General features: G+C 46.3%; 1 protein-coding gene across 1 annotated transcript in view; it reads left to right on the forward strand.

Annotated features, from left to right (window-relative positions):
• The first annotated feature begins 17,563 nt into the window (after positions 1-17,563).
• The window catches only part of LOC137571132 (bifunctional methylenetetrahydrofolate dehydrogenase/cyclohydrolase, mitochondrial-like), a 43,789-nt gene continuing 34,608 nt past the window's right edge, over positions 17,564-26,744 (forward strand). Inside the window, exon 1 of the mRNA XM_068279859.1 lies at positions 17,564-17,717. Within this exon, the coding sequence (XP_068135960.1) occupies positions 17,635-17,717 (83 nt within the window). The 5' untranslated portion in view covers positions 17,564-17,634. The remainder of the gene's footprint in view (positions 17,718-26,744) is intronic.

Here is a 26,744-nt window from a genome sequence, read left to right on the forward strand (position 1 = left end):
GTTCTGATGGAATCCACCACATCACTTTACGCACCAATGTGAACTGCTCAGGGCCGGCCTTGTTTTTCACAGCGCCCTGAGCGAAATCTGATTTTTGTGCCCCCTCCATTCTGTGTGTACACACAAAAATCACTTTTCTTGAGTTAACTCCTAGGACAGGGGTTCCCAGCCTTTTTGAAGTCACGACACATCACTCCAAATGCTCAGATCTCCATGACACATCACATATGTATAATAGAAAAAATACTATTAACCACAAAATCGATGGAAACAGTGCATTATCCAGAATAAAAATTAAAAATGAAGGCTAGAACCTTTCAGGAATATTAATAAAAACTATCAGTGTGACAGTTAGCCCCACCCCCTTTTGGAATGATAGCACAGCACCGACAATTGGCACAACACGTTATAACCGCAGTGCACACCCCCTAAAAAAAAACTCCATTAGACTCAGTATAAGTATGTAGCCAGGCATAGGTGCCCCCAGTATAGAAAGTCAGTTGTAGGTATCCCCCCATTGGTAGCCAGGCGTAGGTGCCTCCAGTATAGGTAGCCAGCTATAGGTGCCCCCAGTATAGGAAGTCAGGTGTAGGTGCCCCCTTGAAAGCCGGCGCCCTGAGCGACCGCTCTGGTCGCTCAGGTCAAAGGCCGGCTATGAAACTGCTCAACGGGCTGGTGCACACCAGAGCGGTTCTGGAGTGTTTTTAAAACTATAGCGGTTTGAAAACTGTTTGGCTAATGTATTGCAATGGGCTGGTGCACACCAGAGCAGTTCAGTTTTTCAACAAACGCAAACTCAGGGGATTTCTGAGGAGTTTCTGCCCCAATATTAAAGTACAGGAAAGTGGAAAACGCTATGAAAAAAACGCTAGATCAGAGCTGTTTTCCAGGCGTTTGGTACAGAAGCTGTTCAGTTACAGCTTTACTGCAACAATTTATGAAATCTGCTACACAAAAAAACAAACAAACAAAAAAAAAAACACTAGGCATGTTTGAAAAACCTAAACATGCCTAGAATCGCTCTAAAAAAAAGGGGCTTCAAAATCCTCTAGCGTTTTGCGGATCTGCTAGAGGTTTTTGGTGTTCACTGGCACAACATTACTCATTGTGCCTGCTATGCAATTGTACTGTATTGTCCAACACAATGACAGTGAGAAAAGCAGCCTCATGCTCTGCACTGTCCTGCTGCCATCTACTGGCCAAAATGCAGAATGTGCTGGATTTTGTCATATGCATTTCATTAAGAAAAATTACAAGGGAAATGCAACCACCAATGAGATTGAAAGATTGAAAGTGAAATACTGTATTTTGTTTATTTATCAAAACAGCTGACTTTCCTGACCATTTAGCAAAGTGGGCATTCATAAAAGCTGTTCCCACATGAAAATCTACAATCCCCCAGCAGAGCGAGAAATTTCTGCCTTCTGCAGTGTTTTTCTAGATTTATCTAGAAAAAAAGAAAATGGCCATTCATAAAGATTAGAGGAAGCAGTATGTGGATGGGAAATGCCGCTTCCTCGGATGTAGCGAGAAGCCTGCGGATTACATACAAGTGAATGGGACAGACCTCCCAGAGAGAGCAGTGCACGGAGGGACTCTGCCGGCTGAAGTGTTTCCGCATGCCTTCCGACAGCTTACTGCCAGCCTTCAGCGGGAGATCTCCGCACTGCTATCACAGCTGCCAACATTTTTATGAATGACCACCCAGAAGTCTAAAATACCGCTGCGGTATTTTACATCCACAATTTTTTCTGACTCAAATGTTTTATGAATAGAGACCATTGAGTGTTGCAAGTGCAATTTTTGTATGTATATAGCATCAACCTCTTCTGTAGTGCTGTACATAGAACAAAAAAATGAGGGACACATGATGAGTAGTTCAAGACCGTACAGCCATGTCATCCAGTAATACACATACAATTAAGTAAATTGAGATCACTAAAGTTTGGTACATGTTCATATGGCAAATTACAGCAAAAATAGGTCCCTGCCCTTGCGAGCTTACACTCTAGAGCATGCATGGGCAAACTTGGCCCTCCAGCTGTTACGGAACTACAAGTCCCACAATGCATTTGCCTTTGTGAGTCATGACTGTGGCTGTCACTCCTGCAATGCATTGTGGGAATTGTAGTTCCGTAACAGCTGGAGAGCCAAGTTTGCCCATGCATGCTCTAGAGGGTAGAGGGTTATCAAATAAAAAAAAGTGCAACAGGAGTGAGTGGATGAGACCGTGCTAACAATGCTACCTATAGCAACTTATAGGCTTGCCTGAAAAGGTGTTTTGAGAGTACATGTGAAGGTTTCTAGGCTTGGAGCATGACAGACAGGCTGTGGGAGAGAGTTCCGAAATAGAGGGACCAGCTGTGAGAAGTCCTGCATGCAAGTGAGAGCAGGTGACCACCAAGCTAGACAGCAAAAAACCTGCTCTCTCCTGTAAGGAACGGAGGTTCCAGGCAAGGAGGTATCTGGAGATTGAGGAAATGTATGGAGGTGACAGCTTGTGCAGAGCTTTCTATGCACACGTGAGAAGTTTAAACAGGGTCATTTGGGTAATTGGTAACCAATGGAAAGCTTGGCAGAGGTGCTGCCTCAAAGAAGAGGGAGGAGGGGGGAGACTGGCAATGCATGCAATGAAGCATACAGTGCATGAAACAAATGCTTCACTGCAACTAAATGTACATGTATGCTTTCTATCACATGCATTTTGTCTAGTATCTCAGCATGCCTCATGTTATTCTGATGGAATCTGCAATGCTAACTGATTAATGTTAATGACTCATAAGATCACATTGCATTTGCTATGATATTACATGTTGCGACAGTGTGAAAGTAGCCTAATGCTGTCTGCACTGTACCGCTGCCATCTTGTGGCCAAATAGATGAAAATCCTGCATTCCGTTTTGTTGCATGTATTTTCCACCCAACACAAAAAGAAGGTCCTAGATATCCAAAATGCTTAATTGTACCCCCTTGCATAGAAGTGTGCCCTGCTCAGGTTAAAAGAAAAAAAAAAAAAAAGTCCAGTTTTGGCTTTCCATTAGTGTTTAAACTTCATCCTGATCAGTAGCCAATACCCCTGCCTGGCTGATAGTGGTGAAATCCCTCCTGCATTGGTCTAGTCATAAAGCATTCCCGCATGCGGTAATGCTCAAAACAGCGGACTTTACTGACCATTTAGCAAAGTGTCCATTCATAAAAGCTGTTACCGAATGAAAAGCTACAATTCCTGTGCAGTGAGAGAAATTACCGCCTTGTGCGGAGATTATCACAACACATGTCACTGAAGGTTAATTCATAAAGATTAGAGCAGGCGGATTGTGTGCGGAGAAACCCGACTGTTTAGATAAGTTAATGGAGACAGACCTCCCAGGCAGCAATGAGAGCAGAGCAAACCAGGCATCCCAGAATACCCCAGGCTGTGTTTAACCTCTTGGGTACCAGTTTTCAGATATATTTCACATCAGAAAGCCTCATTTCTTGAAGTTCTTCTAAGCTGCGACAATTAGATTGTTTAGAAAGACTAATAGATTCAGAGAAGATTCAGGGCAAGGAGAGGCAGTTTAAAAAAAGAATGCACATCTAAATGGAAGTTGGGCTGCCTCCTTTATAGTAACTGTCTCTGCACAGAGAAAATGTATCAGCTCAGCCAGCACTGCCAGTTTAGCGTGGGAATTCCAACCTTTTATAGCAAGTGTAAACTTTATGAATTAGCACACAAGTCTAAAATACCGATGCGGTGTTTTCCCTCCAAGATTTTTTTTCCGCAATGTTTTATGAATAGAACCCATTGAGGCAGTAAAATTGGTCAGCGATTGGTCAAAGTTTAAAAAGCGTTTATCGGGTTTTAGTCTATAGATCTGCACATCTAAAAAGGAATACAAAAGCCTCTAAACATTGCTTGCTTTTACTTTGTGTCCCGCCCTGCAGTGCATCGGAACAAATGGGAGTAATCCGTTTTACTGAATACCGCTAACAGCTCCAGGCTGGTCTTGCATTACCAAAATGTCTTAATTTATTGATTTGTGAATTGACATTTTCTAAAGTAGTCGATAAATTTACCTCAATTGTACTTTTCAATGCGGTAACAGCCTTAGGGCCCTTTACATTTAATGCATCATGTTTCTTCTCCATAGCAAAGCATTGTGAAAAAAAAATATATAGTTTTTCATCATAGTGTGCAAGAGGCCATAGGGAAACATGGACACTGGACTGCACATCAGTTCCCCATTCAGTTACGGCAGAAAGTGTAACCAGGACCCTTAGGACTGATTCACACTGTTGCAGGGAGTTTTGGCGCACTGCAGTGTGTGCGTTTTACATGGTAACATGAAAGTCAACAGACTTATAGTAACATTCACACTACAGCAGAGTTGCTGTGCAGCACATTTCAACATGCGGGGAGCAATTAAAACTCATGGGGAAATGCACAGCAACTCACTAACCCATTCATGAGTTTTTATTCATGCATTTTAAATGCATTTCAACTCCTAAACTAGTGTGACTGAGCCCTTAGTGAGCACCTTGGAATGTAATGGGGAAAAAAGGTGCTTGCACAAGACTTGCATGTGGTCTGGAAATCAACTGGAAGTTAACTGCGTGTCATTATTGTATTTCTATGCTACACTTCGCAGTGAAAGGGAGAGCTGGCATCTCATTGATCAATGGACAGTCACAGCACAGAAAAGCAGAGCTCAGTAAGGCCTCCTTTCTACAGACTGTTGAGCTGTGTGCGCAGCAAGCAGTTACCAGGCAGCAGCAAGCAGTTACCAGGCAGCAGCAAGCAGTTACCAGGCAGCAGCAAGCAGTTACCAGGCAGCAGCAAGCAGTTACCAGGCAGCAGCAAGCAGTTACCAGGCAGCAGCAAGCAGTTACCAGGCAGCAGCAAGCAGTTACCAGGCAGCAGCAAGCAGTTACCAGGCAGCAGCAAGCAGTTACCAGGCAGCAGCAAGCAGTTACCAGGCAGCAGCAAGCTGTTACCAGGCAGCAGCAAGCTGTTACCAGGCAGCAGCAAGCTGTTACCAGGCAGCAGCAAGCTGTTACCAGGCAGCAGCAAGCTGTTACCAGGCAGCAGCAAGCAGTTACCAGGCAGCAGCAAGCAGTTACCAGGCAGCAGCAAGCAGTTACCAGGCAGCAGCAAGCAGTTACCAGGCAGCAGTGAGCAGTTATCAGGCAGCAGCAAGCAGTTACCAGGCAGCAACAAGCAGTTACCAGGCAGCAGCAAGCAGTTACCAGGCAGCAGCAAGCAGTTACCAGGCAGCAGCAAGCAGTTACCAGGCAGCAGCAAGCAGTTACCAGGCAGCAGCAAGCAGTTACCAGGCAGCAGCAAGCAGTTACGAGAGTATGATAGGCATTTAACTGCCTATCAACAGCCCGTGGAAAAAAGGCCATAGTGAATGATGAGCCCTTAGCACAGGTGTTAGCAGGGGTGAGACTAACGAGCTCTCAGCCTCCCAATTACTGATCAGCCAGTTAATGGGATTACATGCATGCGAGTTACTCTAATACACAAACTATCCTTTTAGATACAGTAAGGGCCCATTCACACTTACAATCGCAGAACGCCGGCGATTACCGCCGGCGTTCTGCGGGAGTGATTTTCCCGCGATTAGCGCGGAAAAATCACTGGACACTGCGGCGGTTTTGGAGCGATCGCGATTAGCGTGCTATGCACGCTAATCACGATCGCAAATCGCGGAACGCTCGTCGCCGGCAAACCGCTGCATGCAACGCGGTTGCGGTTATCGCTAACCGCAACCGCGGCAGTGAGAACACGGCCACTGGCTACAATGTGTAGCGGTTCTTGCAGAACCGCTAGCGGTTTGCCGCGAGCGGGAATCGTGCGATTCCCGCTCAGGTGTGAATGGGCCCTTAGGCCCAGTGCACACCAAAACCGCTAGCAGATCTGCTCCAAAAAACTTCTAGCGTTTTGCGGATTTCAGAGCGATTCTAGGTATGTTTAGAGAGATTTTCTAAACATACTTAGTGGTTTTGGGAGCGTTTGTGTAGCAGATTTCACATATTGTTACAGTAAAAGCTGTTACTGAACAGCCACTAACAAAAACCCCTGGAAAACCTCTAATCTAACGTTGCAGAGCGGTTTGAGCTTTTCCTATACTTTACATTGAGGCAGAAACGCTTCTGCAAACCGCAAAAGTGCTGCAGGAGCCACGTTTGTGGTTTGCTAAAAACCTCAAACTGCTGGTGTGCATCATCCCATTGAAATACATTAGCCAAGCGGTTTCACAGGGAGAAGCGGTTTGCGGATCACTTCAAAAACCACTCGGTGTGCACCAGGCCTTACAGTTCATGACTATACAGACCATTTCTCAGTCTGCATAAGATGCATTGAAACGTTACAAGCGTATAAAAGCACAGCCTCATAAAGCATAGCATTATTCTGAAGTAATGTTTTACTGGTATTTTCTGTCCATAAAGGCCTCCATAGAGACATTACAAGAGTCAGATTATTGCTTATGCATTTTAGTGCCCATAGGGCCCTTTTCCACTAGCGGCGTTTGCGATGCTGAATTGCAAAGTCGCAAACCGCTAGTGATTTTGAAATCGCTACGGTTTGCTTTTTAACATAGGAATCGCGGTAGGTAATTTCCACTACCGCGATTCATTTTTTACTCAAACGCGATTGCACCGCGGAGCGATCTTTGCCGCGATTTTGCAATGCAGTGCATAGCATAGCAAAATCGTGAATGCAATCGCCGGGAAGTTTCCTGCACTTGCGATTCAGCAATCGCTAGCGTTTAGCACGAACGCTAGCGATTGCTAGTGGAAAATAGCAGGAGGTGCATCTTTGGTATAACATTCTTGCAAAAAAAAAAAAAAAAGCGAAGTTTAACTTTGCAAGAAAGGTTACAAAAAAAAAAAAAAACCTGCACTAGTGTAGCAAAAATTCAGACAAACTCCTTTTAGTAAGGGTATTCCATATCACATGAGTATTCCATATGCAAATTTTCACATGCATCTAGCATCACTGATTACACGGGGAACTGGTGCACAGTACAAAAGCCTGCAGCAAGCTGTGTTTTTCACGTCACAGGTTAGGAAAAAAAAATTGCATTAAATGGAAACCATTCCATTGACATTGCACTGGTTTCAGTACTAAGTGTTAATTATGCAATTCTGCACTCAGACATGGGCCTATGTAAGCTAATCTAACAGAGCTCAGGTGATGACTGGCTGACAGGTTTGCTTTAGAAATTGTAATTTATTTATTTTTTATTTGTCCTTAAAGTGGTTTAAAACCCTGACATTCAATAAAACATGGTTTCCTACTTTTTATATGCCATACAGTTATATTCGCATTTGTGCATAAGTATCATTCATTTAGATATTATAGGTTCCCAGAAGTAGGTTGCTTTGAGAGCCGACTTTGCATTTTATTCATTATGTATTGAATTCAGAAATGCTTTGACTCTGTGTGGAGCTGCTTCCCCAGTCAGAGAACGTGTCACATTCCTCACTTGATACATTTAAGTAAACACAAGATAACATTATCTAAAGTTCCAATGCCTCCACATTTCACTGCACTGAACTTTCAAGCTCTGTGTGTAACCCTTCCAATGCTGGTCTAGTAAAAAAAATGCTGGTTGCTTATAATATGCTGTAAATAATGTTTTAGAGCAAAGATGAAATGCAGGGTTATATTCCGCTTTAAAGAAGCCATCATTCCTAAACACAGCTAAACTCAGTAAGGCCTCCTCTGAGCAGCACACAGGCTGTCTACCACAGTTCACCTGCCAGCCACTGCAGTGTGCAGCCTGCACAGCAGCATGCAGGGCCCTGACCACTGCTAAGCTGGGAGTGCCTATACTGCAATCCCCTGACAGCAATGGAGGTGGGGGGCAGGGAGAGGGGAGACAGTTTACAAAAATACAACTGTTTACATAAAATATATATAATCCCTTTTCCAAACAACTGACTACAAGTATGAACATAGTCCATTTCCTGACCTAAACACTGCTATAAAGTTTTGTAAGCTATCTTAACAGCCTCCCAGCCCACCCTCCACATGTCTGCACAGATAGTGCCAGACAGCTGAGGTGTGGCTACAATATATACCCTCCCATCCATCAGCTACAGGTGCTGCCTAGGGCAGAACGCAGTGCAGCCCCTACTGGTGGCCTCCAGAAGTACATGCCAATAGACGCACAGCTGCAGTGCCACCATCAGGTGAAAGAAAATACAGCAAGTCCTTGACAATAGTTTTGCAGTGCAGTGAATTGGATTTTTAAACATGCATTTTTCATCCGGTTTAACACCAGATGGGAGTGTGTCTGCCCATACAGCTCACAGGAAAGATCCAATTATAATTGAACTTTTTAAAAGTCCTTTTTACAGGTTACTATATATCTTTAGCAGTTTGGCAGAAAGATGTTTGGAACTTTCATAAATGTTTATCTGATTGTTGTTGGTGGAAAGTGGCGGTGGACACTTTGCAAACCTTTTTAAAGGAAACCAGAAACGGCAACAACTACAATATCTGATACTGACCCGCGGCTTCCTTCAGCACCATAAGCACGGATGCGCCCCTCACCATCCTCCTGTGGGATACCGTTCAGCCCCGGTAACTGGCTAATTTGCATCAGTCGGGGTCTTCTGCGCATGTGCGAGAGGTCCGTAACCAGTTACCGGGGCTGATCGTGGCTGAATGGCAGACCGCAGGAGGACGGCGAGGAACTCACACGTGCTTATGGGGCTGGAGGAAGCTGCGGGTAAGTGTCAAAAATGAAGTGGTTGCCATTTCTGGTACATTTTAACCACCCTGGGATTCTATTAAATGCGCCAGGGTGGCGGCGCAGCACTATTTATTTTTTTAAATCATGTAGCTAGCCTAGCGCTAGCTACATGATTCCTCCCTCTCTGCAGCATTCCTCCCACCCTTCCAATCGCCGCCGGCGATCATGCCCATCCGGAAATCCCGTTCTAAATGGGATTTCCTTTAGGGCTTCCCCCGTCGCCATGGCGATGATCGTGATGACGTCATCAACGCCGTGACATCATCGGGAGTCCTGATCCACCCCTCAGTGCTGCCTGGCACTGATTGGCCAGGTTGCGCACGGGGTCTCGGGGGGGCCCTATAACGCGTTGGGTAGCAGTGCATTGGCGGCAAGCGGCGGAGATCGGTGTAAACACGCAGCAAGCAAAGTGCTTGCTGCATGTTTTTTAAAAAATTTATCAAAATCGGCCCAGCGGGGCCTGAGCGGCACTCTCTGGCGGTAATGGACGAGCTGAGCTCGTCATTACCGCCAAGGAGGTTAAATAAATTGTGGTTGCAGAGATGCCCTGAAGGTTTTTGTCATTCTCCTGCCATTAATGTCTATGGGACTTGTCGCGAAGGATCGTTTCGCGAACGTTCTTCCACAATGTTCTTCCATTACTACCTGTAATAGCAGGAACACAATGCAACGGATCAAGACAGCAGCGCTGCATATAATGCTTTTGTCACTTCGGGTACATGAAGCATACAGTCAATGAAAAGTATGCTTCACTTTACTGTTAACGAGTGTGATTAGCGGTGACGTGTTGCATGCAGCGTGTTACAATGCTGCACCTGTCGCATGGAGGGCGTGGTGGGGGGCTTGGCTACAACTACTTACTCTCCCTCTCTGGATGGATACTGGGCCCCTTTCAGAGCACACAGTGCTGTGGCCACACTTGCTATGGATGTTTGGGGAGGAGATCATGGTTATCATACTGTTATGGGGGAGTCATGGTAGTCACACTCGTTATATGCATCCTGGTAGATGGTTCCCCTTGCCTGGGTGAGTTACCATGAGTGGAAGGAGAATGAGGTGCGATTCTAGGGGGTCCATCACATTTTGAAGGTCTTGACTCTCCTGCTTTGGATAAGAAGTTAGCGGTTTTGGCATTTCTAGCAAAATTGAAACTCAACAGTTGTGATGTCACGAAAAGGACTTCCTGGTCTGGAGCCTTACGAACTCAACCCGCTGCTTGAGAGCTGCTCCTGGCGGCGAGTCTAACCGGCCGGTCCGTGGCAGCTGAATCGGCTCTCTGTTAACTACTAACCCGCTGACATCTGAAGGGTTAGCTCTAGAAGAAGCACACAGAGGACTGGTTCATCTACATTACACACGGGGAGACGTGAGTTATTCCATGGCTGGTGTTAGCAAAGGAGGCTTAATTGTGCATTCATTACTATTCTTGGTGGATGTGAATGCCCAGAAGAGGGCTTCTTAATGAAACTTTTTATGAAGGAACTTTTGTCGTGAATCAAATGATTTCTCTATAAGCTAAGTGGATCCACAAGCTAATACTCCAAAGACAGGCACTGATTATCACTGCAGTGACTGTATGCAGAAGGTGTGTGTGGTACTGTGGTGTGCTGTGAGCTGTTGCCATCTGGAGTGTGGCATATGGGGTGTGGCACTATTAAGTGCTTTTTTACATAATTTGATTATTTTTATCGTGATTGCTATTAATACATTTTTAGAGAGCGCAGGAGTTTTTCAGTGTATTTTCAAAGGTTACTACGATTTGCGGTGTTTGTGGTATACTCCTTGCTGCCATTATATGTGAGAGCGCTACAATTACCAATTATTACAAATTGAAGGGTTGGTTGACATAATTTGCAAATAATTGTTTGTGGTTCATCAGGTGACAAACAAACAACAACAAAGACAAACACTCAAAGTGCCAGAGCTGCAGCCACTAGGACGCGCTCTATAGGCAGTAGCAGTGTTAGGGAGACTTGCCTAAGGTCTCCTGCTGAATAGGTGTTGGCTTACTGATCAGGCAGAGCCCAGATTTGAACCCTCGTCTCCCGTGTCAGAGGCAGAGCCCTTAACCATTACATTATCCAGCCACAAAGGGTTTCCAAAAGGGAACGCGCCCTCCGGACGCACGCAGACTGGTCACATTGGAGATTTTACAAGGCCTTATAGAAAAATTGCTGCATTACGGGTAGGCGAATTAGTCAAATTAGGCCCGGTGCACACCAAAACCCGCTAGCAGATCCGCAAAATGCTAGCAGATTTTGAAACGCTTTTTTTAATTTTTCTATGGCGTTTTGCTAGCGTTTTGCGGATTGCTGCAGCGGATTTCAGTATAGTAGATTTCATATATTGTTACAGTAAAGCGGTTACTGAACAGCTTCTGTAACAAAAACGCCTGCAAAACCGCTCTGAACAGGCGTTTTTCAGAGCGGTTTGCATTTTTCCTATACTTAACATTGAGGCAAAAACGCACCCGCAATCCAAAAAATGCCTCACCCCGGCATTTTTCGTTTCTGCAAAACGCCTCCCGCTCTGGTGTGCACCACCCCATTGAGATACATTGACCAAGCGGATCCGCAGCCGCAAGCGGCTGCAGAAACGCAGAAAAAGCCGCTCGATGTGCACCAGCCCGTAGTCAGTATCACTAAAAGGGAAATGGGGAGCCTTGCCTTTGAGCCTGTTTCTTTTGGTTCTTGGTGGTTCATATTAGTAGGTCCAAAACAGTTCAGTTGGGACTGTGCTTGAATTATTCTCACTGGAAGGTAGTGACTGCTGCCCAGTTAAGGCACGGTGTGAATATGTGGCAATCCACCCGGAAATGGCGAATAGCTTGCTTGTACATGCTGATGGATCATCAATGTCACATTTCCAAATTGTGACAGTTTTCAGAGAATGCTTACAGCAAATGGGTTTAAAAAATGGAAGAATACAGAACGTACTGTTTCCGTATAGGTGCAGCCATGGAGGCATCACACCAACGGGCGTCCGTATATAGGGGCAAAAATGGTTCGGACCCCCCCTAGCCATCAGTCGCCTCACCCCCAGCCATCAGTCTTCCCCCCCCCCTGGCCATCCCCACTGCATCCCAGCAGCCAGCGTCAGACCTCAGAATCACCCGGCGACCAGTGAGTGCTGGTGCTAGGAGCTCGCGGACACCGCACTGATATGTGGAAGTGACATCATTTCCACGTATGCAACACGGTGTCAATGGGAGTACCGTGCGCCCACTCTCATGGTCGCTGGCTGATTCTGAGGTCTGACACTGGCTGCTGGGATGCAGCGGGGACGCACTCAACTGGGGGGCACCTGTCACTACCTAAACTGGGAGGCACCTGTCACTACCTACACTGGGGTCCTCCAGTCACTACCTAAGTTGGGTGGCACCTGTCACTACCTGAACTGGGGGGCACCTGTCACTACCTAATCTGGGGGGCACCTGTCACTACCTATCCCAGGTGTTCACCTGTCATCACCTAAGCTGGGGGGTCCCTGACACTATACATGGGGGTCCCTGTCACTACACATGGGGTCCCTGTCACTACCTAAACTGGGGGGCATTTGTGTTGGAGGTACAATGTAATCCCTACCATAGTCCTAGTCTAATGTCCCACCATTGCTAAGTTCATGTCAATTTTGTCTACAGCCATGACCACACCCACATCCTGGTCCATTGCCACACCCATTTTTTTGCGCCGTACTTATACCCCGATTTTGCGGCCTCACAACTTTACCCCTCCATTTTTTGGAGCATGGCTTGCTACCCCCCCGGAAAATTTTCTGTGGACGCCCATGCATCATGCTTGGGTTAGTCCAGGGCAATGGTACAGAAAAATTTGCCAATGGCAGTCCAAACGTTATCAGTTATATGTCAGGCCGGGCAAAGTGGAGAGGCCAAGATGGTTGGGGGCTTCGAGTGCACAGTGATGATACGGATGCCCGAAAGATGTTACATGCTTTATTCTATTGTTTATGTTAGGGGGAAAAAAGATATGTATAATTTAAAAAATATATATTGTCTTGATGAGGGTATCGTTGCATGATTATTTGGGGATATGTGTTATTTGGTTGTCTTGCAGGTCGCTTCCCCCATGCATTGTATGGTTGCTGGGACACTCCTTTGTTTACTGGACTGAGTGTTAAGTAATGAGTGGACGCTATAGGGTTATGATCATAATGGAAAATACACTTCAAGGGAAAACAAATGAACAGTGCATGTCTGGTAAAATCCTAGTAGTCGTCTATTCAGAATGTCTATAGTAGGGCTGCTCAAATCCGGATCCGGGAGATACCCGGATAGTTGCTATCCGGATATCTCCCAGTAAACCTGTGCGGGGGGGTTCAAGCTTACCTGTCTGACGTCTTCTTCGTTCGTCCCTGGCACCTCCCACGATGCGGTCTACGCGCGGAAGGAGGAAGTGTTCGTAGTCACGTGACCGCCGCGTGGACCGTATCGTGGGAGGCACCAGGGACGGAGGAAGAAGACGTCAGACAGGTAAGATTGACCCCCCCCACCCCGCACAGGTTCACTGGGAGATATCCGGATAGCAACTATCCGGGTATCTCCCGGATCCGAATTTGAGCAGCCCTAGTCTATAGTAATGAATGAGGAATATTGCTAACACCTCCAAGTACATATAGCAATGTCAGAGCTCCTAAAATATGGTCCTCGTCTGAACATTGCCCATCATGTGGCAGAGGCATTATATATGGCAAACTTCAAATTAAAAAAACCCAAAACAGTTTTAAATAGTTTTCAGATATCAATAGAGAAATTGGTATTCCCTGAAAGGGGATCAGACAAATGTAATCAGATCACATAAGTTATAAAACATGAAGCAAAGTTTTAGTTCCCTTTTCTTTCCCTTCCATCCCTCCCTATAACCCCCCCCCCCCCCTCCCTATAACCCACCTCCCCCTCCCTATAACCCACCCCCCACGTTCCACTCTGCTTAAAAAATGTCCTGCTAGCCTGTGCCTACAAGTCTTATACCTCAATCATGTGGTTTGTCCTCCAGGCAATACCATGGGGTTAACGTAAAAATTGTCATTATTATTTGTCAAGCTGCTGCAAAGGAAACTGACAGATAATACATTTTCTCATTTTTCTTTGGTCCTCTTTTCCTTAGCTTGACATGTGTTCTGCCTGTTTATTGTGAAGATGTATGACAATTCCTTTTGGTCCACTGCAATGAACTCTATTCTCAATCATTTTACGCATGCAGAAATGCACTTACGGTAAATTCCTGACTGAAATAAGACCATATTTATTTACCGCATGCGTAAAAATGTACACATTGTTTTCCCGCATGCGTAAAAAATGTGGTAAATGTCCGAAAAAGTCTGTAATTCACGCAAAAAATTGAAATTCACAAAGAAAATGAGGTGTTTTATTTCTGACTTAACTACCGATTTTATATCACCTACAAGTACTTGGTGATGTTTCGCTTCCCATTGACTTAAATGGAGTCTGGAGCAGTGTCGCTTGCGAATTTTCGCCCAAGTCATTTTCGCATCGAAAATCCCATTTTCGAATTCTGCGAATTTTTCGCAAAAATATTCAGAAAAATTTGCGTTTTCGACCAGCATCGAAAATTGAAGAAACTTCACTGTATGTGGACGCTTATGCCCTTATGCAGAAAAATGTCCGTAATAATCCGCTAATACATGCGGAGTCTCTTTAACAACCAGTTGCAGGTGCAACGCATACAAAGATACGTGTTGACATCCGCGGATGCGGAGCGTCCTGCACCCAGAGGAATGCGTGCAAAGATACATGTGGCGGCCCACCGACTCCCAGTCAGCAAAAACGAAACTAGCTGGTCGGCGGGGGACTGGAGGAGCCTTGTGTGACTGTGAGAGCACAGGATGGCTGCAGGGGGCTGGTAGATGTCCCAGGTAAGTGAAACTTAGTTTTTTTACACCGGTTTAGGTTTCCTTTAAAAACCACAGCAATTTTCACCTGTCAGCGCTCCTTCCATTCATTCCCGTATAACTTTATTACTACTTATCACAACAAAACAGTCTATATCTTGTTTTTTTCGCCACCAATTAGGCTTTCTTTGGGTGGTACTTTTTGCTAAAACTTATTTTATTTTATTCCAACTGCATTTTAATGGGAATAATAAAAAAAAGTCATTATTTCTCAGTTTTCAGCCATTATAGTTTTAAAATAAAATGAAATTAATTAATTAAAAATACATGCTACCGTAATTAAAACCCACACATTTTATTTGCCCATTTGTCCCCGCAAGGTAAAGCAGAGGCAAGGTAAATACTCATCCCAGGGGAGGGGAAGTGGTTAAGATTTCAATTCTGGTCCAAAATGGCTGTGTACAGGCATACATGGCATCTAATGAATGTGTTTTCTCCTTTTAGTACATTTAAATAGAACGCCTTGAATTGACCTGTACGCTTAAAAGTGAAAAAGTGCTCAATTTCAGATAGAAAAATGATATTTAAAACTATTTCACAAAAAAAAAAAATCTGGGGGGGGGGGGGGGAGGGAGGATTTGCACAATGCTTTATTAGACAGTGAAATAGGATCTGGAAGGGAAGATGTCACTCTCCTTATAGCTGCAGCTGCACTGCTGGCCACAAGGAGTTAATGTAGGAGCAGAGAAGGGGGAGGAGTTGAGGGGGGAGGCTGCTGTATGCTGGAGGGTGAGCCCAGGACCCCCATCCACAGACCTGCTGGAGAGAATACAGGGGGGAGGAGGAGGAGGGGGAGGCTGTCTTGTGCTGGAGGGTGAGCCCAGGAACTCCATCCACATGCACAGAGCTGCTGGAGGGAATACAGGGGGAGGAGTGGAGGGGGGAGGCTGCTGGAAAGTGAGCCCAGGACCCTCATCCACAGGCACAGAGCTGCTGGAGGGAATACAGGGGGAGGAGTGGAGGGGGGAGGCTGCTGGAAAGTGAGCCCAGGACCCCCATCCACAGGCACAGAGCTGCTGGAGGGAATACAGGGGGGAGGAGGAGGAGGGGGAGGCTGCCTTGTGCTGGATGGTGAGCCCAGGACCCCCATCCACAGGCACAGAGCTGCTGGAGAGAATACAGGGGGGTGATCTGGCTGTACATGTGATGATTCATGTTACACGCAGCACATGTTACACGCAGCACAGACACGCCTGTAATAAGGCTCCAGGAAGCTGTGACCTCTCAGGAGAGGCTATAAGATGCGGTGTATTCCTGCTTCATAGTATGGATGTGGTCTCCCTCGCAGCGCTGCACACAGTGGGGGGTATGTGAGCTCTACCCCAGGCTGATAACAGGCACATAACTTTATAATGAAGGTGATTGGATAATGTGATCTGCAGTTCTGTCCCGGGAGAGGTTCCCTTGATCCCAGCATCACTAAGGGACCAGTGCTACAGAGCAGGTACGTGATTTACAACTTCAATTCATCTGGGACAATTTGATGGGAAAAAGAAAGTTTACTGAATTAGGGGGAAAGTTAACTTTATTTATTTGTTACTCTGTTTTTGTTGAAGGCAATGGTCAGATAGTCACAGCTGTATGTAAGCACGCCTACAAGTCTCCGCTACTGGCATAATATATAGGTATTTAGGGTGTCTCCACACATTCAATCTTGATTGGCCAATCTTACCACTTCCATGCAGTAGGAGACCTTACTTACACAATCTCTTCATAGTATTCAAAAGCTATTGGTCCTCAAACTACAGGGAGGTGGAAAACTCGGCCAGTCATTGGCCAATCAGAATTTGATGTATGTATGTTCCCTTAAAGGGACACTTAAGTCAAACAAAAAAAATGAGTTTTACTCACCTAGGGCTTCCAATAGCCCCCTGCAGCTGTCCGGTGCCCTCGCCGTCTCCCTCCGATCCTCCTGGCCCCGCCGGCAGCCACTTCCTGTTTCAATGACAGGAGCTGACAGGCTGGGGACGCGAGTGATTCTTCGCGTTCCCAGACACATTAGCACCCTCTATGCTGCTATATGGTATATGATATATGCTATAGCAGCTTAGATGGCGCTATTGTGGCCAGGAACGCGAAGAATCACTCGCGTCCCCAGCCTGTCAGCTCCTGTCACCGAAACAGGAAGTGGCTGCCGGCAGGGCCAGGAGGATCGGAGGGAGATGGCGAGGGCACCGGACAGCTGCAGGGGGCTATTGGAAGCCCCAGGTGAGTAAAACTCATTTTTTTTGTTCGACTTAAGTGTCCCTTTAAGATGGCGACACACGGTACAATAAAATGACCCAATTTTACAGCAATTCAATAATAACTAGTATTATTATTACTTTTTTGTATTCATATATCAACATCTCCCGTAGCGCTGTACATAGTGCAATAATAACGTATAATTCAGGCTGCCTGCTGGTGAACTATTGTAAAGTTACATGTGCTGGAGGAAGTGATCTCTGTGGTAAGAGCAGGGTTTGCTGGTGAGGTTTTGGTGTCCGATATTGCAGGACGGTTCTCAGGGGTCTTGTGGGGTCCAGGCCTGGATGGGTGAGAACTGATCAGGGGCAATATACACTATATTAGGCAGGAGGTTTTAATGATTTGGCTGATGGATGTGTGTATATGTATATATGTATGCATATATATCTCCCCGCCCTGAAGTCAGGCAGCAGTTGTGGGAGGGGAGTGGGTGTCGTCGCTGCTAGTGGTTGGTGTGTATATGTATATATATATATATATATATATATATATATATATATATATATATATATATACATATCTCCCTGCCCTGACGTCAATCACCAGGTGTGGGAGGGGAGAGGGCGTTGCTGCTGTTGCTAGGGGTGGGTGTGTCCTCCTGTGACGTGTGCGAGGCTATAATAAGGCTGTGCAGCAGCAGCTGATCCCCCTTCAGCTCAGTAGCTGTTCCATCATCAGCTCACAAAGCTCTCCGCACTTCAGCATCACCATGGCAACCTTCAGCACCTTTCGCTCCCTGTGCCGCATCATCGCCAGAGCCCAGCACCGAGCGCTGCACTGTACGCCCTGCCGGTGAGTACCGCCGCTCGGCTCATGTCCCTGGAGACAGGGGGAGGTGACCTTGGGTGACTGACTGTATGTGTGTGGTTACTGTGATGTCATAATGTGGGGAACCACAACTCCCAGCAAGCCTGGAGGGGGGGGGGGGGAATTATTGCTGTAGTTCTGTAGCAGCTGTTGTATTATGTAATGACCCTGGATGTGATCCCACACATGCTGCAATCTGATCATACAACCTGCAGCCCCTGAGATGAGGACATGCCATATAATATTACAGCTATACTGGGGACAAGCCAAGTATGACATCCCGTATCTCAGACCAACAGTAACATTGTAACTGCTTGTGGGCTTGTGGCACTGATACTAGCAGGGGTGTGCACCTTAGACGGACTATGGTAGGGACATTAGATTGTGAGCTCCTCGGAGGGACAGCGAGTGACATCAGCTGCTCACTGTTATAATAATAAATTAATACTAATTATAATAATGATATGGACATTTGAAGTTTGATAAAAAGTTGTGAATATTTGGAAACATGAGATTTTTTGCAAGCGTGTTTTTATAAAGTTAAAGACTTATTAGAAGTCAGCGAACCGCGTACCGGGCAAAAATGTACTGTATTATCATTGACATGTTTTCTCAAAATCAAATTAAAAACAGTTTTGCCTTAACAATACATAAATAAGTGAATTTACCATCTGATCTCTAGTATGCAGCAGCAGAACAGAGTCATCAGGGATCAGCATTAAAACGTATATTGATTTGAATGCAGTAAATGTATGTTATTTATAGGTCAGTGATCTGGGATATAAGATTCTGTATAGCCGGTAAACTGTCTTATATATAATGTACTTTGTAAGATGCAGAAGGAGTCAGCGCTATATAAATACTAAATAATAATAAATGCAATGCAGCATATTGTGACACACTGCATGTAATGCAGCAGATCGTTACCATATATAGATGCAGAAAGATCCAGAATACACAAGCTGTGAATGTCTTGGCTGCATGTATGCCCAGCACTGCAGGTGGAATAAAGCTGTAGTTTCTGGCTGAATCTATCCATACTGCATGTTACATGGTGTGTGTGTGTGTGTGTGTGTGTGTGTATACAGAGCATGGCGCGCTGTGTATGTGAGCGCTGACAGCCACATGGGCGGCTGATAGAGGAAGTACAGAGTGGCTGATGAAATCTCACTCTCTGCTTGCATGCAGCTCCTTGTCCCCGCCCCCTTCCTCCTGATGTCATTGTCACTGCACAGGGGGAGGCTGGCAGCAGGGGACACACAGCTCTGTCACAGGATTGTGTAATGCAGCACTCTCTGCAGGGAGAAAGCAGAAGTTTAGTGTTGAGAAGTTCAGGCTTTTATGCAGGTGTTCCATCATTTCAGCAGATCCATCGGAATAGCATATGAATGCTACTGAGCATGTGCAAAGTCCTGCAACCCATAAATTAACCCCATAATACACAGCTGCAGCTCTAACCTTACATCCCGAGCTTCCAGCAGGTCAGGGTCCTGGTGTGCAATGTGCACTATCCAAGTAGATGTAGAGTTAGGTTAAAAAGTTGTCCAAGCAATACGAGGAGCGAGCCTGCAGCCCAGCAAGCAAAGCTAGCATGCAAGGGGACATCAATTCTACTAAGGAAGGCAATATCACTTTAAATGTAGTCTATCCCGACAATGTATGCTGAAACCTGTCACACATGGACAGATCTGAATGCATCCTTCAAACGGGCTCTTTCACACCGAAAAATCGCAAAACACTATTGCAAAACCCTTTGACCTTTCCTGCATTAAAACCATATCTCAAGCTGTCACATGGTCATGGTTCTGTCTGGTCACACGGTTCTGTCTGGCCACACGATCGCAATTCTGTCTGGTCACAGGATCGCGGTTCTGTCTGGTCACATGGTCACGGTTCTGTCTGGCCACACCATCACAGGTCTGTCTGGTCACAGGATCGCAGTTCTGTCTGGTCACAGGTTTGCGGTTCTGTCTGGTCACACGATCACAGGTCTGTCTGGTCACACGATCACGGTTCTGTCTGGTCACACGATCACAGGTCTGTCTGGTCACACGATCACGGTCCTGTCTGGTCACACGATCACAGGTCTGTCTGGTCACACGATCACAGGTCTGTCTGGTCAAACGATCACAGTTCTGTCTGGTCACACGATCACAGGTCTGTCTGGTCACATGATCACAGTCCTATCTGGTCACACAATCACAGTTCTGTCTGGTCACACGATCACGGTTCTGTCTGGTCACACGATCACAGGTCTGTCTGGTCATACAATCACAGTTCTGTCTGGTCACACTATCACGGTTCTGTCTGGTCACACAATCACAGGTCTGTCTGGTCACAAGATCACGGTCCTGTCTGGTCACACGATGACAGTTCTGTCTGGTCACAGGATCACGGTTCTGTCTGGTCACAGGATTGCAGTTCTGTCTGGTCACACGATCACGGTTCTGTCTGGTCACACGATCACAGGTCTGTCTGGTCACACGATCACAGTCCTGTCTGGTCACACAATCACAGTTCTGTCTGGTCACACGATCACAGTTCTGTCTGGTCACACGATCACAGGTCTGTCTGGTCACACAATCACAGTTCTGTCTGGTCACACGATCAAGGTCCTGTCTGATCACACGATCACAGGTCTGTCTGGTCACAAGATCACGGTCCTGTCTGGTCACACGATGACAGTCCTGTCTGGTCACACGATTACAGTTCTGTCTGGTCAAACGATCACAGTTCTGTCTGGTCACACGATCACAGGTCTGTCTGGTCACACGATCACAGGTCTGTCTGGTCACACGATCACAGGTCTGTCTGGTCACAAGATCACGGTCCTGTCTGGTCACAGGATCATGGTTCTGTCTGGTCACACGATCACGGTTCTGTCTGGTCACACGATCACAGGTCCGTCTGGTCACAAGATCACGGTCCTGTCTGGTCACACGATCACAGGTCTGTCTGGTCACACGATCACGGTTCTGTCTGGTCACACGATCACGGTTCTGTCTGGTCACAGGATCACGGTTCTGTCTGGTCACACGATCACGGTTCTGTCTGGTCACACGATCACAGGTCTGTCAGGTCACAAGATCACGGTCCTGTCTGGTCACAGGATCACGGTTCTGTCTGGTCACACGATCACGGTTCTGTCTGGTCACACGATCACGGTTCTGTCTGGTCACACGATCACAGGTCTGTCTGGTCACAAGATCACGGTCCTGTCTGGTCACACGATCACAGGTCTGTCTGGTCATAAGATCACGGTCATGTCTGGTCACAGGATCACGGTTCTTTCTGGTCACATGATCACAGGTCTGTCTGGTCACAAGATCACGGTCCTGTCTGGTCACAGGATCATGGTCCTGTCTGGTCACAGGATCACGGTTCTGTCTGGTCACACGATCACAGGTCTGTCTGGTCACACGATTACAGTCCTGTCTGGTCACACGATCACAGGTCTGTCTGGTCACACGATCACGGTCCTGTCTGGTCACAGGATCGCGGTTCTGTCTGGTCACAGGATCGCGGTTCTGTCTGGTCACACGATCGTGGTTCTGTCTGGTCACATGATCGCGGTTCTGTCTAGTCACACGACCGCGGTTCTGTCTGGTCACGCGATCGTGGTTCTGTCTGGTCACACGATCACAGGTCTGTCTGGTCACACGATCACGGTTCTGTCTGGTCACACGATCACAGGTCTGTCAGGTCACAAGATCACGGTCCTGTCTGGTCACAGGATCACGGTTCTGTCTGGTCACACGATCACGGTCCTGTCTTGTCACAGGATCACGGTTCTGTCTGGTCACACGATCACAGGTCTGACTGGTCACACGATTACAGTTCTGTCTGGTCACACAATCACGGTCCTGTCTGGTCACAGGATCACGGTTCTGTCTGGTCACACGATCACGGTCCTGTCAGGTCACAAGATCACGGTCCTGTCTGGTCACACGATCACAGGTCTGTCTGGTCACATGATCACAGGTCTGTCTGGTCACATGATCACGGTTCTGTCCAGTGTTGCCAACTTAGCGACTTTGTTGCTATACTTAGCGACTTTTCAAATCCCTCTAGCGACAATTTTTTCAAAAAGCGACTAGCGACAAATCTGGCGACTTTTTCTTGTGTTACTGACTCTGATGTGTCTGTACTGACTCTTCTCAACTTGCCACAGCAGCTGCTGCCCCCTCTCCCGTCCCAAAGCACTCACAGACAGGCCCGTCCTCTCGCAGGAGTCCCCCCCCCCCCCAGCTGCAGTTACAGCAGGAGATGCTCACTCCTACGAGTCTCGACTGCAAATGAATTGCCCATGCGCGAATCTGCCGTTAAGTGATCCCGCCCTGGTTTTTTTATTTTATTTAGGCTATTATATATTAAAAAAATAAAAACAGAGGCCTACCATAAGCATGTATTATTCTTTCATCATCAGCATTTGCTAAATGCACTGTGTATAAGCTGAGACATGGCATAGCATTTGCATGTCTTGTTTTTTTTGTTGATTTTAATTCCTTTAAATGTCCTCATTTATAAGTGCCTTTGGATAAAAACATCTGCTAAATATGATATATATATATAGTAATATATATTTATATATCTATGTATAAAAACTACGACGGTACGACGGAGCTTTAGTGCCACGTTAAAAATAAAAAAATATGTAAATCTACAGGAATAAACTCAATGTTATGAGATAAAAGTCAAAATCTTACAAATGGGTTTGTCAGATACAAATACACATTCTTACCATATTTCAAGCTTTAAATAAGTGTCACGTAACTTTATGAAAGCCATATGACAGAATTGTCTCTTACTTTCGGTTTCTGAATTTGCAAATAACTTGCATGTGCAGCGTGCATTATGCAAATGACTTGATGACGTCTTCTAGCGACTTCTACGACAGCCAATAGCTACTTTTTCTGCATCCATCTGAAAATGGCGCCTGTGAATAATGGCGCACGGTGTTGCCGCTAATCCGTTTGCCGCTTATCGCTATTTAACGTTAAAGCCTTATTGTTATTTAACGTTAAAGCCTTATTGTTATTTACCGTTAACACACAGAACCCTCTCTGTACCTATCCCTAACCCCTAAACCCCCCTGGTAGTACCTAACCCTAACCACCCCCTGGTGGTGCCTAACCCTAACCACCCCCTGGTGGTGCCTAACCCTAAGACCCACCCCCAGTGGTGCCTAACCCTAACCACCCCCTGGTGGTGCCTAACCCTAAGACCCCCCTGGTGGTGCCTAACCCTAACCACCCCCTGGTGGTGCCTAACCCTAAGACCCACCCCCAGTGGTGCCTAACCCTAACCACCCCCTGGTGGTGCCTAACCCTAAGACCCCCCTGGTGGTGCCTAACCCTAACCACCCCCTGGTGGTGCCTAACCCTAAGACCCCCCTGGTGTTGCCTAACCCTAAGACCCCCCTGGCGGTGCCTAACCCTAAGACCCCCCTGGTGGTGCCTAACCCTAAGACCCACCCCCAGTGGTGCCTAACCCTAACCACCCCCTGGTGGTGCCTAACCCTAAGACCCCCCTGGTGGTGCCTAACCCTAACCACCCCCTGGTGGTGCCTAACCCTAAGACCCCCCTGGTGTTGCCTAACCCTAAGACCCCCCTGGCGGTGCCTAACCCTAAGACCCCCCTGGTGGTGCCTAACCCTAAGACCCCCCTGGTGGTGCCTAACCCTAAGACCCCCCTGGTGGTGCCTAACCCTAAGACCCCCCTGGTGGTGCCTAACCTTAAGACCCCCCAGTGGTGCCTAACCCTAACCTTGATAGTGTTACATTAAATCCATTCCCCGTTTTGCAGTTAAATAATGTCTGCAGTTTGGCTTATGTAGGGCGCTATTGATAAATAACGTTAGTGTGTGCCACTATTGATAAATAACGTTACTGTGTGCCACTATTGATAAATAACGTTAGTGTGTGCCACTATTGATAAATAACGTTAGTGTGTGCCATTTTTCTTCTTTTTTCCCTGTGCGCCATTATTATGCAGTACTAACGATAAATAGCGATAAGCGTATCTTTTTAATGCGGCGCCATTTTTATGCATAGGCGCTGTGCGCCATTATTCACTGCTCCCACTTTTTCTTACTGACGAGTTGGCAACACTGGTCCTGTCTGGTCACACAATCACAGTTCTGTCTGGTCACATGATCACAGTCCTGTCTGGTCACATGATCAGATTTGCTCTGCAAACATGCGGATAGGATGAATGGTATGTGACATGGCTTGTATGAACTTGAATGAGTCTGGACTGGACAAGTCCCCGGAGGCTAGAAGACTACAGCTGCTGCTTCACTGTCAGGTTTCTCTCGCATTGTTTGCAGTAGAGCTGATCTGTGATTGGACAGACTGAAGCCACACTTATTTATTACATTATTAGCTCCAGGACAGATATTAAAGTGGCCACACAGGGTCAAAAAATGTTTTCCAAGGTGAATGGTTGTAATAAAGCTTTATCAGAAAAGTTCAATCGATTATTCCACTTGATAGAATTGATCTAAACATTGGGCCAATATGCCATACATAAATGATGAATTTTTCGAAATAAAAATCTGGGAAAATAATCAGATAACCAAAAATTCTGCATGCGTGTACACAAGTAGGAGAGTACCGACACTTTTTCATTTTTAAATGATTATTTCATTACAAACAAAAAATGTTTCTTGTGACTTGTGCCGTTATTTTTTCACAAATACATCTTTGATTCTTGTGCATGGCCACATTAAAGAAAAACTGTAGTGAAAGTAGCATAATGAATAAAGTTGCTTATTGTTTACAATATTAATTCATCGATTATTTAGTCAGGGTTTGCCCATTGTAAAATCTTTCCTCTCTCTGATTTACATTCTGAAGTTTATCATTGGTGGTGACCTCTTTAGTTCTGCCAGGTGATCTGAGCGGAATGTTTGTTACTGAGAGTTCTGTGCACAGAGGGAGATGCTGCTTGCTTGGCAGTTGGGAGAAACTTTATTCCCCACAATGCAATGAGGTTCACAGACAGCGAACTGTCAGGACCATGGTCATGACATCACACTGTGGGAGGGGTTTCACCACAATATCAGCCATACAGCGCCCCCTGATGATCTATTAGAGAAAAGGAATAGATTTCTCATGGGAAAGGGGGAATCAGCTACTGATTGGGATGGAGTTCAATCCTGGATTACAGTTCCTCTTTAAAGGGGAACTGAAAAGGGAACTGTAGTGAGAGGGATATGGAGGCTGCCATATTTATTTCCTGTTAAACAATACCAGTTGCCTGGCAGCCCTGCTGGTCTATTTGGCTGCAGTAGTGTCTGAATGACACTAGGAAAAAGAATGCAGCTTATCTTGTCAGATCTGCTGCATGCTTGTTAAGGGGCTATGGCTAAAAGTATTAGAGGCAGAGGATCAGCAGGACAGCCAGGCAACTGGTATTGCTTAAATGGGAATTAATATGGCAGCCTCCATATCCCTCTCACTTCAGTTGTCCTTTAAGGCCTCGTTCACAGTGCGACGTTAAAGTCACACATTAGAAAATACTTTAACGCAGAGTAACGCACAGCAATGCAAAGTCTGTGCGACATCTACAGGGCACACGTTGCGTTAGTGTGTAACGTGTAGCGTTGTTAGAAAGTGCTGCAAGCTGTGCGTTTAGCAATGGATCTGCTGTGTTATGTGTGTTGCACATGCTCAGTAATGGTTTTTTTTTTTTTCATTATTAAGGCTGCTTTCACAGTAAGACGTTACAGGCGCATGTTAGTGCAGCCTGTAACGCACCCCACCGCACAGCAATGAAAAATCAATAGGCTGTTCACAGTGCCCACGTTGCGTTACACAGTAACGCTGCACGTTCGTTTGAAGTGCAGCATACTGTGCGTTCTAAAGGCTTAAGCCGCGTTAGACTGTTTGCACATGCTCAGTATAGGTGGGTTTTTTTTTATTTTGTGGGAGGAGAGGAGGCGGGGAGAGGCCGCTACATGGCTACTTTATATTCACTGCACTTGCAGTGTTTACATCCTGGAGCGGCTGCGGATTGACTGGCGGGACCACGTGATGCGGAGAGCTCCGCTCACGTGGTCTCTGCAGTGCCTCCGACAGAGCAGGCGCACCAAGAGCTGCTTTTAACGTGGCTCTTGGTAGCGTCCTCCTCCTCCACCACCACCAGGCGTTGCGTTAGGGGCACGTTATGCGCCCTATAACGTCCCCTAAACCCAACGTCCTGGTGGGAAAGTAGCCTTAATGTAACGCATGCGCCGTTTTCGTTCCATTAGTATGCAATGAAAACAGCGCACCAAGAGACAACGCAGTGCAAAATAACGCCCCCCCCCCCGTGCCAGCCCCAGGCTGCTGTGTATCTGGGCACTGGTCACTCTCTGCATGTACAGGTAATATGAGCTGGCTTACACCTTGCTGAACGCTGCATAGGCATAGCACATGTCAGGTTCAGACATGACTGTCTGGAGGGGCGTGATCAAGGAACAGGAAGTGGTGGCATTGGAGGGAACGTCCTTGTTTATTGACACACTCTATGCTTTCAGTTTGGCTGCACTTACATTACGGATAAATGGCAAACACTGTCACAGCTTGCTTACTTTGCCTATAAACCACAGTCATTGCACAGTGCTTGAGAAAGGAGTGCCTTTGTTTGCTGCCAGTCAGTGGATTAGTGCAGGCCTTGACAATCAGTTTCAGGCCTTAGCTTTGGAAATTCTTAGCAGGATGCAGGCAAATATAAATCTTTTTAAAGGGAACCCGAGGTGAGAGGGATTTGGAGGCTGACATATGTATTTCCCTTTAAATAATACCAGTTCCCTGGCTGTCCTGATCCTCTGCCGCTGATACAATTAGCCATATCCCCTGAACAAGCATGCAGCACATCAGATGTCTATGCCAAATCTGAGAAGATTAGCTGCATGCTTGTTTCAGGTGTGCGATTTACAATGACAGCAATAACATTTGTAAAGCGTTTTTCTCCCGTAGCATTTGAAATTTAGACCCCATTGACTAGAAAGATCAGCAGGACTGCCAG

The sequence above is a fragment of the Hyperolius riggenbachi genome, chromosome 4, assembly GCF_040937935.1.
Source record: "Hyperolius riggenbachi isolate aHypRig1 chromosome 4, aHypRig1.pri, whole genome shotgun sequence".
NCBI lineage: Eukaryota > Metazoa > Chordata > Amphibia > Anura > Hyperoliidae > Hyperolius > Hyperolius riggenbachi.